Genomic DNA, 18,120 nt, shown 5'->3' with positions numbered 1-18,120 from the left:
TAAATTGCAACAAAATTCTTTGCAGACCAATGTGCTCGCTTGCATACATACGTGCTATGCGGCAGTATAAGACATTGTCAATTGAAAAATGCTTAAAATTCCAATAAATTTTCTACAAATTGCATTGCAACTCTTTCGTACAAATTGTACTGAGAATCATTTGTGCCATTCGTAAAAGGAGCCGACCCAAAAACCAAACAATAATGGCAATATTGCCCCAACGACGTATTTGAACATCTTCGCAGAAGTAGAAGCAGCATGTATAGCAGTGTGCATTATGAAACACACAAAAAAAAAACAACAGAATCGCCTGAGTTGGATCCAAAACCAGAACCTTAACTGAAGAAAGATAACAAAAAAAGACTAGCGCATAGCAAAGCACATATGAAACGAATAAACATAAAATAGAGACAGAACGAAAGAGGAAAAAATGAGATAGAAAAAAGAAGAAGACTCACACATAAAATCGAGTGTACTTCTCTGTGCGTCGAACTGAAGTAAAACGAAGTGTATGCAACATTATATATATATAAAAAACTGAACCGTCTATCTAACTGTTCACTGACACAGTGCCTTTAAAATTAATTTCTTCCATTATTTGATATGAATGAGTATGATGCAATGAAATATGCGCGCACCACTGACTATATATACGAGAATGGAATTGGCGATTACATCGTTATGTAGTCTTCTTCTTCTTCTTTGTCTTCGTCTTCGTCTTTTTCGTATTTTTTATTCGAATGTTGAGTGTTTCTTCGTTTGGTTGGTGTGCAAGTGAGTGAGTGAATGTATGCACGTCGCTGTTTCTTCTTCTTCTTCTTCTTCTTCATTTTATCGGTTCGTTCGCGTTTCGGTCTCTCGCATTACAGAGCAAATGCATTCATTGCGCCCAACCGTTGTCTTTCGCGTTGTAGTCGCCCCATTGTCATAATCATCGTGGATCATTTGCTTTCTTCTTTGTTCGTTTGTGGATTGCTTTTTAATTGTAATAGCGAATGAACGAACGAATTAAAAAGGAAAAAAAACGCAAGATGCCAGCAAACATACAGAGAGAGAGAGAGAGAGAGAGAGAGAGCGAGCGAAATGTGGATTTTGCCGCTATGGCTGCCAGCTATTCGTGCTGTGATGAGCTCGAACTCTTTCGCATATACACAAGTGGTGTATAAAATGTAAGCATACAGTGGCCTGCATTTGCAATACGCTCCAAGTTTTTGGTGAGTGATCAGCCCGACCAAGAATAACTTCGTCATCACCGTCTTTGCATTATTGCTTGTTACTTTATGGTTATTATTTCTGTTCATCGTATATATTGAACTCAGAGAATTCGGCGCAAACGACGATGAATGTGAAAATGAAAAGGCCAAAATGGAAAAAAAACAACAGCGAAAATTCATCATTGCAATAGCACCAAAAAAAAAAAACGAAAGAAGAAAAAACCCCGTAATAACATGAATAGCGGAATTTCCAAAAAAAAAACGAATTTCATCTTTTTAGTTCTCCCGTATGCGTGAACATTTTCCTTTGATGTCATTAATACAAGTGTTGTTTTTGCTTAATTTTTTTGACATTTTTCACATTTTATGAAAACCTTTTCTTCTATACAGACACAATTTTTTTTGTTAGTACCATATTTTTCTATAAAATTCCTGTTGCTCATCATGGGTACCGTTCGTTGTTTCTCTTTTTTCTTCGAAAATTCTGTTAAATCGCATACAAAAAAGGCCGCCAACGTTGTTGTTGTCATCGTCAGAAAGTAATTTTAACCTATTTCAATCGTACGGTAAATCGTGTCTGAATTTAAAATAAATTAAAGTCAGCACACAAACGGTCAATGATGTTAGTAGCAATGTTCGTTGTCATTGTCGTATCTGTTAAATTGATGAAGTCGCGTTAAAGCCGGATCTATCATCGATTATCCACATCATCGACTATTGCCACTTTAAGATTGCAAATATAGAAAAAGTAACAAGGAAAAGAAGAATAGCAACAACAAAAAAAATGACGCACATCATCATCGTAGACAATGAGAACTCTGTGAGTTGAACACCGTTGTTCTCGCAACTCGGTGAGATCTCTCGCAGAAATGCGTGCAAACTGCTTGTGCAAGAATAGTTCGTATAAACTGGCCTATACGTGATATAAATGGCAGACACACTGACACATAATAACATGTGGAACGCGTATCAAAACATCGATAAAACAGAGGAAAAGGAAAACAGTAAAAAAAACATCTAAACGGTTATTTGGTGCCGTTTATGTTCTTTTTCTTGAATACATTTTATGGATTTAAAGAGTTCGGGCATCCAGAGAATTGCACGGAATTGCATAATATAGTATATATGCACATTGCATACACAGTACGCACACCGTTTGAATCAACTCAACTCTCGACTCGTTCATTCTGTTGTTTGTTCTGTTTGTCGTTTTCTTCGTCTCTTCGGTTTTTCGTTGTGCACATTTTACATTGTCGTTCGGTCGTCATGTCGTACATTGTTTGACTTTGATTATGCGGATTTTTTTATTCTCCATCTTCGGTTCTTTTACGGGAAGATTGAGATCAGGGATTGAAAAGAAGCGACCAACGCACTATTTCTACAGAAATAGAAAGGAACGGAATGAAAGACATGCATTTAGCCGACATTTTAATATTGGGAAAAAAACGCCACCTTAGTTCCGCCAACTGATATCGCGCCAATTTTACAAAATTCATCTGGATGATTTGAAGTGTTTGCTTTTCTTCAAATTTCCATCGATAAAAATATTTTTATATACCGTTTTTTTTAAATAAAACAATAAAGGGAGCATATGACTCGATCCGAGTACTTTCCACTCAATTTATCATAACTGCAAAACAATTATTAAAAATGACGACAGCGGCAGAGTTCACAAAGTGGACAAAAACGCACAAATGTAGAAGAGACGGAATAGAGGAGAGAGATAGAGAGAGAATGGCAATTTCTTTGAATATACATATGGAAAAGCGCAAAACATTATTATGATTGCGCATAAACCTGAAAAAACCCGAAATGTGATTTACCGCTATTTTGAAACGTTTAACAGTGCACATTTTACATGTTCCATCGATAAAAAACTGGCTGCCGCAAAATGAACAACTGAATAAAAGAAACCATTAAAAATGGCCAGAAACATATATTAAAGAGAGAGAGAGAGAGAGAATATAAACCAATACAGTAAGAGTGCACATTGTCACAATAATATATAAAAAAAATCTTTCAGTTCGAATATGCAAAATGTTTCGATGGGCTCTCGATGTGCACATCTGGGTAAATGCGATGAGCATAATTGACGTAAATCATAAAAATAGAACACAACACAATAGGCTTTCGTGTATTTGTGGTTCGAGGGTTCATGTTCACGAGGCCTTCAAAATGTCTCTCTATCAAAAGCGGACGCATGAATGAATGGCATTCATATACTATTTTACCAATTTTACATAGAAAACATAAATTCTCTCACTCCCTCATATGGTGATCTTCCTTAATTGTACCGATATATAAACGCCACACAAATACATTTGAAAATAATCGCACACATTCGTGATTACTTTAAATGGTCAATAATATTCGATTCATAAACTGATTCAATCAATATTTACCATTTGGCTATTGGAATATGTTCTGATGTTGGATGTCTAATTTTGGATGTGATCAAAAACCACCGTATGTCATTTCAGCAGCAACCAGACATAAATCGTGCACTATTTCAACCAATTGTTTGCGACGAATGCGAATGCCGCTTAATACAGTCTCTCTGCCGATACCAAATCTGTATGATGATCCCAGATGACAATGTATGAATACATTTTATGTACATCGAACAATTAAAAAATAAAATTCGGTTGCGCTGTCGAAATACATTTTCGAACGAAACGATTTGTTTTGTGTTGGTTTTTTTCTTCCTTCATTTTTAAATCGATGTAGTTCCAAAGCTATGAATCAAAATCACATTCACCATATGGGCGATCGTGTCGTTGTTTCAACAAGACAGCTTCATGTTTGTTGTTTTTTGTAGTTGTTGTTGTTGTTGTTATTGTTGTTGGTGTTTAACTTTTATCTACAGTTAAACATCTTAAATGTTCATGGCACATATGCGTGTGCGTACGCGCTCAAGTCTACTAAGGCTAATTCACAAAAATATATGCAATACAGCAATTCATCATTGAAAAATCCCCACGACATCGAAATTAATTGAAATTCAGTTCAATACACAATTCGCTCAACGAATGTAAACAAAACTCATTTTTATCGTTTTACCAAGCTGTCAAATACCACAAGCGAACGCAGTGTGTGTGTCTGTATGGGTGCTTCGTTGCATTTTCAATTGATTAACAAAACAAACAAGTGAAAATGCAGCACGAACGGATATGGAGTTAGAGAGAGAAAGAAAGCGCGTGAGCGAACGAGAGCGACTGTTCTGTGACAACAAATTTCGAAATGAATTTCGCGAATTCTGGCAAAATTTGCATTTTCTTGACAGGTCCTTACGTACACATTCATATACAAAACAAACATATTTTTCAACAATTTTTTTTCTGCAAAAGAAATCGCCTTTTAATTATACGGCGAGCTGTTGCCATTTATATTGCTGTTGTTGTTTTATTTGTTTTGTGTGAAATCTTGTAAACCATTTGGATGTTCAAGACTAACACATTGTGTACACTGTACACAACATTCATGTGTTGTCGGCGATAATTTCAGCAATTTTTCGTTATGAAAATAGTCGAAAATCATCGAAAAAGAAAATGAAAACAGTCCAAAGACATCATCAACCGTTTCTTTCCCATTTAACGTGAATTAATAATACTTCAATGGTTTTGCGCGCAAATGCATCCGAAAAATTGAAAAGAAAATAAATACGGACGATGATTCACGATGAATAATTGCAATTGAAAAATGAAAAAAAAAAGTGGAAAATAAACGTTTAAGCACGGAACATAATGTTTAATTTTTGACACATGAGTCGGAATATTTATATTACTAATTTGATTTTCCCAAACAAAAAAATTCACTTTAGCTCATGGATATTAATCGTTGTTAAATGCAATTTATCAATTCTCTTTTTTTGTCGTTTCTTTCTCGATTTTGGTTTGCGTTTGTAGCTGTAAAATTTGGACGAATGTCAAAGAAGCAAAGGGAAAAAGTCGAAGACGAAGTGCGGTTTCATCGAGCACAAATGCGTGCACAAAATGATGCGGAACGACCAGATAGTTCAGTTTATGATACACAGACTCCATCAAGCAGTGATCAACTACATCATAACTATAATGGGTAAGTATTATTTTTCGTGTCCCCCATATCCCAATGCTATCGATCGATAGATGGCGCTCGCTGTCAGTCTGATGACTTGATTGCTGCAAAAGTTAGCAAACTTATGACAAGCTCAATGCAATCAATTTTCCATCAAACACATGAACTGAATACATGCATTTTAAATTCACATTTTTAATTTCTCCTTTCCATTTGTTTCGTTCTCTCAGCTATTATTCGAATGAAGTTGATAACTATGGCAGTCCATACGGTTATTCGCAGTCGGTAGCCACACCACAAACAATTGGATATGATATTTCAGCTGATTTTGTTGACAGTACAACCGCCTACGAACCAAGAAATAACACAATCATCGATGCTGATTTCATAGGAATGCACAGTATGTATTTACAAATTGAAATTGATTTTCGTACCATATCACTCGTCGCTGTCGCCGGCGTCGATGTCACCACTCTCTTGTTTCTAAATCTCACCTCTCTCGCTCTTTCTTTCTTTCAATTTATCTCAATTTATATATATATATATATATATTCACTTTGAAGTTAGATAGTTCAATGAACTTGAGGTCCATTAAATATTTGTTTAGAATGTTGCTGGGCAAACGATTTTTTATGGATTCGGCCAAAACACCTTCGATTTTTGCTTTTCGATTCAAGTCTGATGTCGAAAACAATTGTTTTCCGTTTTGGAATTATTTTATTTTATATGTTCGTATCCGTACACATACACATTGGATTCATTGTGATTGCCTGAAGCACTTCCATTTAATTTATTTCACTCAACAACAGCAACACCAACAAAACCGATAGAATGTTACCATTTCACCATCCTGGTCAACGTTCATCAATTTTCCTTAAAAATGAAACGAGCCTTTTTTAGTAGCAGCAGCCTAAACAAAAAACACGCCTTCGGTGCATGAAAACCACACGCATTTTTCTTCATAGGATTTTATTTTTGTATTGGATGTGAATATATATAGAGAGGATAGGAAAATATCAATATCATTCAATGCACATAAATATTCACACAAAAATTGGTTAAAAGTCCGTGAAAGTCAAAAAAATTGTTTCAAATTGAGTTGTGATTTTGATTTCCTTCCCCCCACCCCTCCGCTTTGTTGTTCGATACGTTTATCTGTCTCTTTGTCTCTCTTTTTGCGAAATCCAAAAACAAAACAAAAAACAAAAAATCGCTGTGTCCTGTCTTCAGCAGGTAGTACAATGAGACGTGGAACACCATCCGATTGTCATACCGATTCGAATACAAGCACAACCGGTGGTAATAATCAAATTCAAGCTCAACAACAAACACAGCAACCATCACAGCCACCGGCCCAACAAACACAATCGCAACAACAGCCAACGCAACAGCAACAACAGCAGCAGCAGCAACAACCACAGCCAGCTAACACACAAATCACCACGCATCCGTCTTATGGTGAAGATGATAGCTCCTGTGATTCACACTTTTTAGGTAAATTTGCTTGGCTATTCGCGATTGACGGCGGTGTAATGTGCGCGCAAAAGATGAACATAACACAGAGCAGCTGTTTCGGTGCGGACCACAATACAACGCTTCGCCCACTCACACATCCTTTTTGCCACACATACACATTCATCATTCTAGCCGACATTCAAAACAATTTCAGCCGAACCAATTTGTTTTTCTTTAATAATTTCGCATAATATTCATCGACATCATCGCGATGTTGTTTGACCATTTGATTTGAAATTTTGTTGATTGTTCTTGCGTTTCTCACATTTTTCTTCCCATTTTTTTTTGTTGTTTTTGTTGTTTCGTAATCAGTTTTGATTTTGTCTACCTGCTGATTATTATATAATAATTTTACGTTGGCTGCATAGAGATAGTGCCGAGGCGTTTGTTCATGATGAGTTACTTTGGTTATTTATTTAATTTCGTTTGTGCGTTGTGTATTTTTAAACATTCTCATGGTGTTTGATTTATATTTATAAATTTTTCTGTTGAAATGTATTGCAATCTCAGTTTTTTTTTGTTTTGGCCCTTCCCAGTTTGTTCCAGATGTAAAGCTGTTTTGTTTTTGGTTTCTCGGTATGATCCCGACATTTAATTTGGTTGCATGACCGTTTTTTTTATATATATATTAGATATCTTTCCAAGTTTTGACTTGCAAGAGCTAATGTCATCCACATAATTCCATTTACTTTATTATTCAAATCGAGTAGTAACAAGCCCAGTCCAAAAAAGAACCATTATTTAACCGCAATTATGTTTTTTTTCGATTCAAATATAAAAAATCTTCATTTTTAAAGCAATCGAAATGCAACTCATTGAAAATATCAGTTTTTGCGTGTGTGTACGCTCATTTTGTTCATCAAGTTAATTTATTCGAAATCATTTTGTTTTAATTTCTATTGGTTGTTTTTTTTTGTTTTGTTTTTTCCCTGTTAATTAAATTACTTTGAGGATTCATTAATTTCACCTTTGATTAAGATAATTTATCATTATTTTTGCTTTATTTAGTTTTTTTTTTGTGATACAAATTGAACAATTAACGATCTATTCAAAAAAAAAAATGACATGCCTTCCATTTGTACAAAAATGTAATTTTTCATTTTTCTTTCTTCCGTTATTGTAGCTGAAGGTAATATCAACGATGTTTTAATCAAAACTCTGGCCGAAGCACACGCAAGAACGAATCCAAAATTGGAATACGTACATGAAATGTTCAGAAAGCCACAGGTAATTCGATAAATTGAAAGCGATAAATGTCTGTTCAATCATTTCGCCCAAGAAAAACATCTACGATTGAAATGTTATTTTTCTTCACTTTCATGTGATGCTACTTCCGAATGTGTGCATCAATCCTAGGATCTATCTCAAATTTTTCATTACAAGAATCTGGGCCAAGAACCATTATGGCTAGACTGTGCTGAAAAACTAACGACAATGATACAAAATATCATTGAATTTGCTAAACTAATACCCGGATTTATGCGATTGAGTCAAGATGATCAGGTTTGTCACTCATGATTTATTTTTAATGTTCGTACAATTTTCGTTTTGTAATGTAAATATTTTTTTTTTGGTAATATTCAATATAGATTTTGCTGCTGAAAACCGGCTCATTTGAATTGGCAATTGTTCGAATGTCTCGATTAATGGATCTCTCGCAAAATGTCGTTTTATACGGTGATGTATTATTGCCGCAAGAAGCATTCTATACATCAGACTGTTCGGAAATGAAATTAGTTGCATACATTTTTGAGACTGCTAAAAGTATTGCTGAGCTTAAACTAACTGAAACTGAATTGGCATTGTATCAAAGTTTGGTGCTATTATGGCCAGGTGAGTAACATTATAAATTCAATCGAAAACAAAAAAAATCACAATATCTGGATAATCGATGCGCTTCACATGTCTTAATTATTCTTTTTTTTTTTGTTTTACATATATATTTGGTAATTTTCCGTTGGTGTGTTTGGTATTCATTTTTCTTTTGTGCGTTACAGAACGGAATAGTGTTCGTGGCAATACGGAAATTCAAAGACTTTTCAATATGAGTATGTCGGCAATAAAACAAGAAATCGAAGCAAATCATGCACCAATCAAAGGGGATGTCACTGTGCTTGATGCACTCCTCAATAAAATTCCAACGTTCCGGTAAGTGAATGCGCCAATATTGTTTTGTGCGTGTTTATGTGTACTAGTGTTCTATCAACGGCTGGTTGTGCATTGTCACAAATCCATTATTTTCTTTAGTCTCTGTGTCTCAAAACGTTAATCAATGTAATTGCATTAAATTCTCTGTTTTTTTTTTTCATGTTATGCGTGATGTTTCGTTTCCGCTTTTTCCAGTGAGCTGTCGTTGATGCATATGGAAGCCTTAAACAAATTCAAAATGGAGCATCCGCATTGTGTGTTTCCGGCTCTGTACAAGGAACTGTTTTCGATTGATTCACAACAGGATCTGACATAACAAGACGATAATGAAACGCAATCGCATTCGCCGCCTCAGCACGAGTAATGAGAGAGAGAGAGAGACAGAGAAAAATATATGCAACAATCGTCTCTCTCTGTCTTCAGTTTAACAACAGCAACAAAAAATAACACACAATAAGATACACACATACACGACTCACACATTTTCAGTCTATCGTCAAATCGGTTTTGATATCCTCATCGAAACAACATTCTATTTGAACAAAAAAAAATGCGAAAAATCACAAAAAAAAAATCGTAAAAAAAAGATTTATCATTTAACATCCCCTTGTAAAATGTATCGCTAAAATAAAAAAAGAACATCAACAGCAGCAGCAATATGAGCATAATTCAATCTGTACTGCGTCTTGACCAATATTTAACGAATACAAATAGCATTGCGGCGCTTCAATAAAATCGATTTTCTTTGAAAATGTATATAAAAAAGATGAAGATATCCAACTGGCATGATCGCCATTGAATCATTTTCATTAAATCAATAATTGCACACGGTTACTTTTCTGGTTTTTGAAGATCGTTCTTGATTTGAAGATCGAAATAGCATGACTGTGAATGATTCTGTTAATTTATATTTTATGCATAGACAGAAGAAAATCAAAAAAAAAAACAAATTTGTTTGTTATGACTTTTTAAATTATTATGGAGTGTTATACATATATATAATTTTCTTTTTCCTTATTAAATTGTACCATTTTAATGTCGTTATTTTAATTTTCTGTTTAAATTCCAATGCAAACGATAGTCAAATGTGATGATCTTTGTTTGTTGGATGAAATGCCGAAGAACATGCATAAATCTCACTGTCTTTCTCTATGTATATAAATTAGATTTCAAGATCTGGTTTCTCATTTTGCACAATTCTTCATTGCCTTGCTGTGAGCTTCAGTGTGGTGTTTTAGTTTTGAGTGCGCTGAGATTTTTTTTTATAAATGAACAAAATAAAAACGAAAAACAAGAATTATGTTTTAGTGATCATACATGCATTTTGCCCACATACCTATTTACTGAAATCAATTGTGCAATATATTTTGAAATCAATCCATGAATTATATATCATATATGTGGATATGAGGTGTTTTCAATCCTCATGCGTGTCAATCACGTTAGCATTATCTATCAATTTTATTTGTTTGTTACGTTATTTAAAACGAAGAAAATGTGGGATGATCAAATCATCCATTTCGAAATAATTCGCATAAAATGCGATAGTAGAAAAGTAAATAATGAAGAAAAGAAGCCCAATGTGCAAGAAAACAATTTTGATTAATGAAAATGTTCGCAGTCGGGTCATTTTACACGGGAATTCGTTTTAGAAAAATGATGAATTTCAATATGTGATCCGTAAACACTCTGACTGAAAATGGCGATTCATTCACCATCACCAGATATGCGATACCAAAATATTTAAATCGATTTGTTGCAACATAAATCCAAGCTTCGTTTGAATAAAAAAATATATATGATTGAACAGTGTTAATAACTAAAAAAAAATATAAAATGCTATTTGTTATCATAGTGTAAATGAAAGAAGCAACACAGAAATTCAGCCGATGAAATAAAAATTAAACAGAAAAAAAAACATTTAACATTAACTTATATAAAGATAAGTGAAGCGGAGAATGTAATGAAAATAATTTTGAGATGTGAACTATGTGACGAGGCAGAAACATGAAGAAAAAAAAAATGATAGAAAGGAGTAAAGAAAAAAGAAGTAATTTAATATATTATTAATACTGATAATTATACACTAAATATGAATTATATACACACACAAACACACACACATACAAGAAAGAGAAGAAAAATACACATAAAATTATTTACTGTTATGTTTAAAATTTATATGAATTTATAAAAAAATGATGAGAAGAAAAAAAACATACAAGAGAATAACACTTAGTGACAAAAGAGATGGACAGGAAAAGAATAGCGAAAACATAGAATCCCATAGACGAATATAATACAGGAAGCGCGCTTACAACACACACATACACACATACACAAACTCTCATTTATTTGAAGAAAAAAAAAACTTTTCTTTTTTTTAAATATAGTTTTCACGAAAACACCCAGTATCGAACGTCTAAATTTTTCTGTTTTGCCACCGTGTTACACAAACACACACTCTCTCTTCTCTCGTCTCATTAACATCTATTTCCTTGAAATATTTTTTTTCGAAATCAATGTTTTTCTTTAAAAGAGGAGAATGGGATAATTGCAATAACTGCGACTATTTTCTTTTTTAAGTGACCAGATACACTTTTTTTTAATTTTCATTGAAACCCACTATAATCGTTCCATAAAAAAATGTTATTTTTGCAATTCTGGACGATAACTCGCATATGGGCGGAAAACGCCACGCCAAAATAAGCATTAAATTAATTTTGTATTTAATTGAAGTATCAAGAAAATCATCGTTTCATACATTTTTTACTATACATCCCAAACCATGGTTTAAAACCATCCTCGATCAACATTTCTCCATTGCGTTCATAATTCGTTCAATGAAAAATCGATTTCAGATCAAAATACATCAATCACTTTTCAACTGAAATATCATTGCGAATATCGGCACCTTTTATGAATATGATAAAGTTTTCGATAACTAACAAATATTTTCGTGATTGTTTGCGTAAAACTTTCTATATGTTTCGATTCGTTCATTTTTTTTATGTAGACATATATAAAACTAATTTAAAAAAAAAATTATTATCATAAGACGATTATCTCGTCTGATGGGATATATGCGATGAGCAAAACAGAAGAGAGTAAGTTTAACGTAAAAAAAATAACGACAGAAATATGAAATAAATAATAGACAAATATCTCTTACACCATTACGTGTATTCCGAGAGTTGATTGGAAACGATTCGAGAAAAAAAGAAACAAATAAACCAAATTCTCTACATTTGGAATATTGAATATGAGTCTGTACATTTTGTGTATTATACCAAAAAAGAGGAGAAATTGTACATTTTTTCACAAATATAATTTATCAAATGTTTAGATGATCATTCAAATGCTATAAGGTAGAAAAAGTTGTGAAGTTTTTTTTTCATCTCGAATGTACAAAGATGAGACTATATCAACTTCGGCATAACACACACACACATACACTGAAAACAATAATTTCAATAAAAAGTAAAGAAGGACAACAGACAACGTAATATTACGATTATTATTTTTCAAAATATAGGCGTTAAAAGTAGTTTTTTTTTTTTTTTTTTCTCTCGATAAGGCGCAATAAACAGACGTGTTAAATTATATCGCTCTCATCTCACATATTGACAATACAACCAAATCGCCGAACGTGTTTAATAGAATTGAAACATTGAAGAATTCATCAATTGCCAATTTAAAATAATACAAAAAAAAATTCGGTCAATAGTCTGTTAAGCATGATCGTGTTTTATGGTTGTGTGCACCCGTCAATTGCGAGATGACGTTAATTTCAATCAAACATAACAATGAATTAACAACAAAACATATTATTATTATTATCATTATTATTATTATGGTTATTATTATTATTCTAATTATGATTACTGCTACGAATAATGAATATGTGAACACATGCAAAACAAATTGCAAATGAAAAGTGCAACGCAGAAAAACGAAAGGACAAAAAAAAACAGAATTGACGAGAGGAAATAGAGAAAGAGAGAGAGAGAGAGAGAGAGAGAGAGAGAATGGCAGTTATTGGATGTTCGATTTGCGTTGGATTGTTCAAAATTTGTATCACAGTTTCATACACATACAGATTTAAATAAATAGAGAAAAAAATGTGCTGAACACTTCCGAGCTAAATAGAGAAAGTGTGACGTATTTTTTCTTTCCACAAGCAACTCGAAAATCAAATACAACCGACAAAAGACTAAAAACATTTTTTTTACTTGATTGTTAGTCAATCCAATAGAGAGTAGAAGTAATTGATTGATTTTTTTTCAGCAGCTAATTCAATATACATTAAAATACACACATGTCATTAAGAATCATTTTTGTCGTCTCATGTCATATGTCATTATTTCTTTCCCTATCGTATTTCTTTCTGCATTGCCACTTATTCTCTCACTTTTTTTAAATGTGCAAATCATTTCTCTTATTTAGTTCCCTTTTTTTGTATAAATATAGTTGAATAATATAAATAAATGAACAGAATGAAAAGATACACAAGTAAATCATAAATATTTAATAACAAAACATATGGAACTGTTATTCACTTTGTAAATTCTCTAAAAGTTTAAAACAAATCAATCAACTGTTTTTAGTTTAATTGAATTTAAATGAAAAATACATGAAAACAAACATAAATAGCAAATTTTTTTGCATATTCTATTGTAAAGTTGTTAAAAACTGCTATAAAAACACAAGACGAAGAGAAAAATGGAATGATAATAAACATTGGTTTGCATGGATTTCACCACACATTTAGACACACACACACAAAGAAATATATTATTATTATTACAAGAGAAAATGGATCGATATAGAAATATCAAATATCAAACGAAAATTCACGTATACAATTTAATGAAAAGGAGAATGACAAGATGGAACATGCAGCGCCCAAGAAAGAACGAAACATATAAACCGATCAGATGAAAGTGTGAATGGAATACACAATGGCCCCACATATTATACACATTTATTTCTTTAGTTAAATTAATAATGGAATAACATTTAACAAGATGAATATTCGTTTAAGGTATATAATTAAAGGAGTATATAAGGAATAAATCGTAATCAAATTCACACCTCTCACCACAGACACAACACAGATTACACACATCAACAGTGGCGCGCTTGCAAGAGAGAGAAAAGTAATGTAAGTCGATCGACAGAAATCTTTATGATAGCTCAACCGAGAGAAATTCATGTGTGTTTTTTTTTAAATACAAAATGACAAACATAAAAGTGCATCCATTCAATTATGTTCGAAATATTTCAATAAGCCAATGCAAGAAAAACAATGTACTCGTTCACATTGCATAACAAGTGTTCATTTTATTATTGTTATTGCTTTTAAATAGCTTTTGTGGAACACTCCCATTCGAAAATATCGGGTTCCACCACGATAAAATTTTATAAAGAAATTTTTAAAAAATCAATTTTGTTGAATGAGCCACGAAATCTATAACAACGATGCGCATACGTTGCGCCAGTGAATCATAAGAGTTTCGGTAACGAAATACCATAACATCACATATCCTATGCAGACACGCATAGCAATAGATGCCACGTATAGTTGTCCTGCAACATCTATGCTGCATTGTTATTTCAATACCTATTGAGCAGAGTGTTGATCGCATAAGTTTGATGTTATTTCATTTTCGAAAAAAATAAATCGTATTCTCTCTAAATCATCGCCAAAACGAGTTGTCGTTTTTTTTTTTCGGTCCAATGTTTTTTTATTTTCTTTATTTCCATAGATGAATATAATTCTATGTAAAATGTGAGTGCGAACAAAGTAAGGTGTAACGTATATAGGACACATAAACTGCGATAGAGATGACATGAAATTCATGTTTTTGTTTGAATAAAAAGAAAATATATATATATATATAATTTCACGAGAGTGAGAAAGTTAGTTGTGTGCATAAAACGTAAAATGTTTGTTCGTTTTGATGCACAGACCAGCAAAATAAATTTCAAACACACTGCCTTTCGTATAAAAGAAAAATTCGTTTGTTTTTGTTTATTATTTTCATTTCTTTCTCTTTCGATAGGATTTATATAAATATAAATATATACTTGATTTTGTGTAGCTTTATTTGCGTACTGGTATCTTTAGAAAAATGTTAGGCATAAAATGTTGATTCCTCCGTGGAATTTCTTTTTGTTTTGTTTTCTTTTTGTTTCGAATTTCTAAGATGTGGAAATGAAATATTTGATAGATTTAATGAACGGCCATTCGTTGACAGCTGCACATCGTTTGATCTGAGTGATCAACGGAAAAAATGCATGCGAATCGAATAAGTTCAGACAAGTTTATTTTTCTTTGAATTTGTCAAATTGAATAATTTTTTCTTTCGTCAAGAATTTAAATTGAAAATGAAGAAGAAGAAGAAGACGTGACAGAGATAATGAAAAGAAAATCACATAAACATACACTGGAAAATAAAACACTGTAATATATTAGAGAGAAAAACAACAAAAAAATACTTTATATCTGTATATGTAGATTTATTATTATGGCTTTAGGATAAATTAATAAGAGAAATTTAATGAAAAAAATAAAATAAAATTTTGTGAACATATTCACATACACACAAAACAAACACATACACACATTTTGAAAGTGGGCAAACAACAACAAAAAAACAAAAATGATGAAAAAAAAATAAGTAAATCGTATTTAGACTAATTTTATTTAATGAAACAAAGCGGTGAATAGAGAAAATTATTATGCATGAATTAAAATAAAGCGATAAGAAAATTTAAATAAAACAACACATACACACACGTTATTTAGTAATAATTCTATTTGCATCTAAACATTTAAAAGCAAGAAACACCTATTTACGAATGAAAAGGGTTGAATACACACACATACACACACACACATTTCATCAATACAAAGAGAGAAAGATATATAGTTAATGAATAAAAATAAAATAAAAACAAGACAAGATTTTTCATCTCCGCTTCTGACACAAAACAAATGAAAAAATTTAATGAGATGAAACTTTATATATTCAATGATAGCGAAACGAGCGATAAGCATACGGAAATAAAGAGAAAAATGTTGCGAAAAAAAATTTCAATATGAAGAAAAGAATTATAATTAATTAATTATTAGTAATGACTATTATTAGAGATATTTAATCTTATTGTGTACCTACACGAGAAATAAACTGCATACAAATACACATTCATACGTAACATAACAGACATAATAGTTTTCAAAGAATAGTACATCTCTCCCTTTTCCTACTCAATCCCTGACAAAGAAAATTTGATCGAAAAAAAAAACACACACACACACAAACATGTTTTGTTCAAACTCAAAAACACATACCTACCACATCCGACAGATCCCAACCTTTCAACAACAACAAATCTATACATATTTGCATATGGAAAAATAGAATTACGATTGTATTAAAAACAAATCAATTTATATATTATAATTTCATTTCTATTATTAAAAGTACACATTTTTTGTTTGTTTGTTTTCGTTTTTTCTTCTTTTTTTAAAACAATATTTATTCATTCAAATTTTTGGTTGCAAGGCATATCTCCAAATCTTCACTGACACAAAAACAAAAATCCTACAGCGCTGAATACGGCTTGGACTAAGCTTTGAAACCGTTTTAATGACCTCCATTCATACTTTTGATGCATTTTCAATGTTAAAGTCAAATCCCATTAGTTCTTATAACACTTACTTCATCATTTCAGGGTATTTTATTCAGATGAATAATGTTTTACAGCCTGTAAAAATGCATAATACATAACGATACAAAAAAAAACAATCATGCATTTACTCCAATCAATCCGACTGAAGTGTAGCGCCCAATTTTTTTAAAATACTCAATCGACTCCAAATGCCATTTATTATTTTTTTATTATTTTCATTTTTAAATCGATTATTTTATCATCCATTCATTCATGGTGAGTTTTTTTAAACCTACAGCATTTTTCCTTAACCACGTTGAAAACACCACCCGTTTTCACATACACATAAACCCAAAAATAATACCGAACGAGACAGAACATATACCGATAAAATAGAAAACCGAGAACAAAAAAGAAACGCAGTAAAACACACTGAGTAAGTTGCATTGTAGTTTGTATGCTCGCATATAATCTGTGTAAGCGAAATTAAGCTATTTAAATGGAGAGAATGAAAAACAAACGTAGTGAAAATGACAAAGAGATAAAAAAAAACACTTAAATAATGTTTAAAAATAAAAAAATGCCTTAACAAAGTAACTTTATTTAAAGAGAAGAAAAAAATGCAACAAAATAAAACACAATTTAGCAAATTTGTAGAGGATAAACACATAGTGGAAATGATTTAAGTGTATGTGCGATTTTAAATTTAATAAATTTATTATTCATTTTCATCACTTTTGACAGTCATGTGTCTACCGATGCATCCGAACGATTTTTAAAATAAATTATTAGAATAAAAATGCAAACAAAACTAATGAACGCATCCAACAGAAAAGATCAAGAATTTTTTTTTATTGTGGGTGTGATCATTTTTTTTCTATTTGTTTTTTTTTTTCGTGAAAAAAAATAACTTTTTACTACATCGACTGAATATTTGCTTACAAAATATGAATAAAAATTGTAACAAAACAAACCGAACAAACAAACAAACCAAATTTAAGGAGAACATGAACGAAAATGACTGCTGTATTGTCTTTTTTACGCTTTGACAAATGAGAGATAAAGAGAGCTGATGCATTTTTTGCATCACTTGAATCACATGTACTTTATGATTTTTATTTTTATTCGATTTTTTTTAAGCAAACAATGTAATTGAATGTGGACAAACAAAAAAAAATTATATGAAAGAAAATGTTTGTTAAATATATGAAAGACAGAAATTCTATTTGTCAGTATGTCCATATTGAACGAAAGGAAATCTCTTTTTTTTTACTAAAAAAAACTCATTTCACAAATTTGTACTGAATTTCTTCACGCGAGTGCGTTTTATATGTTTTTTTTGTTCAGACACCGACTTTTTTGGTCGTTCCTTGTCCCCATGTATTCACTTTAACAAGCAAATTGTTCGTGGTCATTTTTCTATTTCTTATTCTTTTTTATACGAAAAAAAAATTAATAAACAAAATAGTTGTAAAACCGTTAGATATGTAGTGAGATTACAAACATCTACAAA

The 18,120-nt window shown here is 31.8% G+C and overlaps 1 protein-coding gene across 12 annotated transcripts in view; it reads left to right on the top strand.

The window, feature by feature from the left end:
* The window catches only part of LOC116352351 (probable nuclear hormone receptor HR3), a 117,175-nt gene extending 99,315 nt beyond the window's left edge, over nt 1–17,860 (top strand). For 9 of the 12 annotated variants that reach the window (XM_031784885.1, XM_031784882.1, XM_031784883.1 and 6 more), the window contains 8 exons: nt 5,120–5,288; nt 5,498–5,667; nt 6,498–6,761; nt 7,906–8,009; nt 8,139–8,285; nt 8,372–8,615; nt 8,780–8,930; nt 9,126–17,860. In XM_031784885.1, the coding sequence (XP_031640745.1) occupies nt 5,120–5,288; nt 5,498–5,667; nt 6,498–6,761; nt 7,906–8,009; nt 8,139–8,285; nt 8,372–8,615; nt 8,780–8,930; nt 9,126–9,246 (1,370 nt within the window). In that variant the 3' untranslated portion in view covers nt 9,247–17,860. The remainder of the gene's footprint in view (nt 1–5,119; nt 5,289–5,497; nt 5,668–6,497; nt 6,762–7,905; nt 8,010–8,138; nt 8,286–8,371; nt 8,616–8,779; nt 8,931–9,125) is intronic. The other 3 variants (XM_031784887.1, XM_031784881.1, XM_031784880.1) reach the window with 2 other exon arrangements.
* The last annotated feature ends 260 nt before the right edge of the window (nt 17,861–18,120 follow it).

Source organism: Contarinia nasturtii, unplaced genomic scaffold, assembly GCF_009176525.2.
Source record: "Contarinia nasturtii isolate CC-2019 unplaced genomic scaffold, AAFC_CNas_1.1 Cnas_scaffold_187, whole genome shotgun sequence".
Taxonomy (NCBI): domain Eukaryota; kingdom Metazoa; phylum Arthropoda; class Insecta; order Diptera; family Cecidomyiidae; genus Contarinia; species Contarinia nasturtii.
Note: the sequence above shows the minus strand (reverse complement) of the source record. Positions and strands in the feature narration are given on the sequence as shown.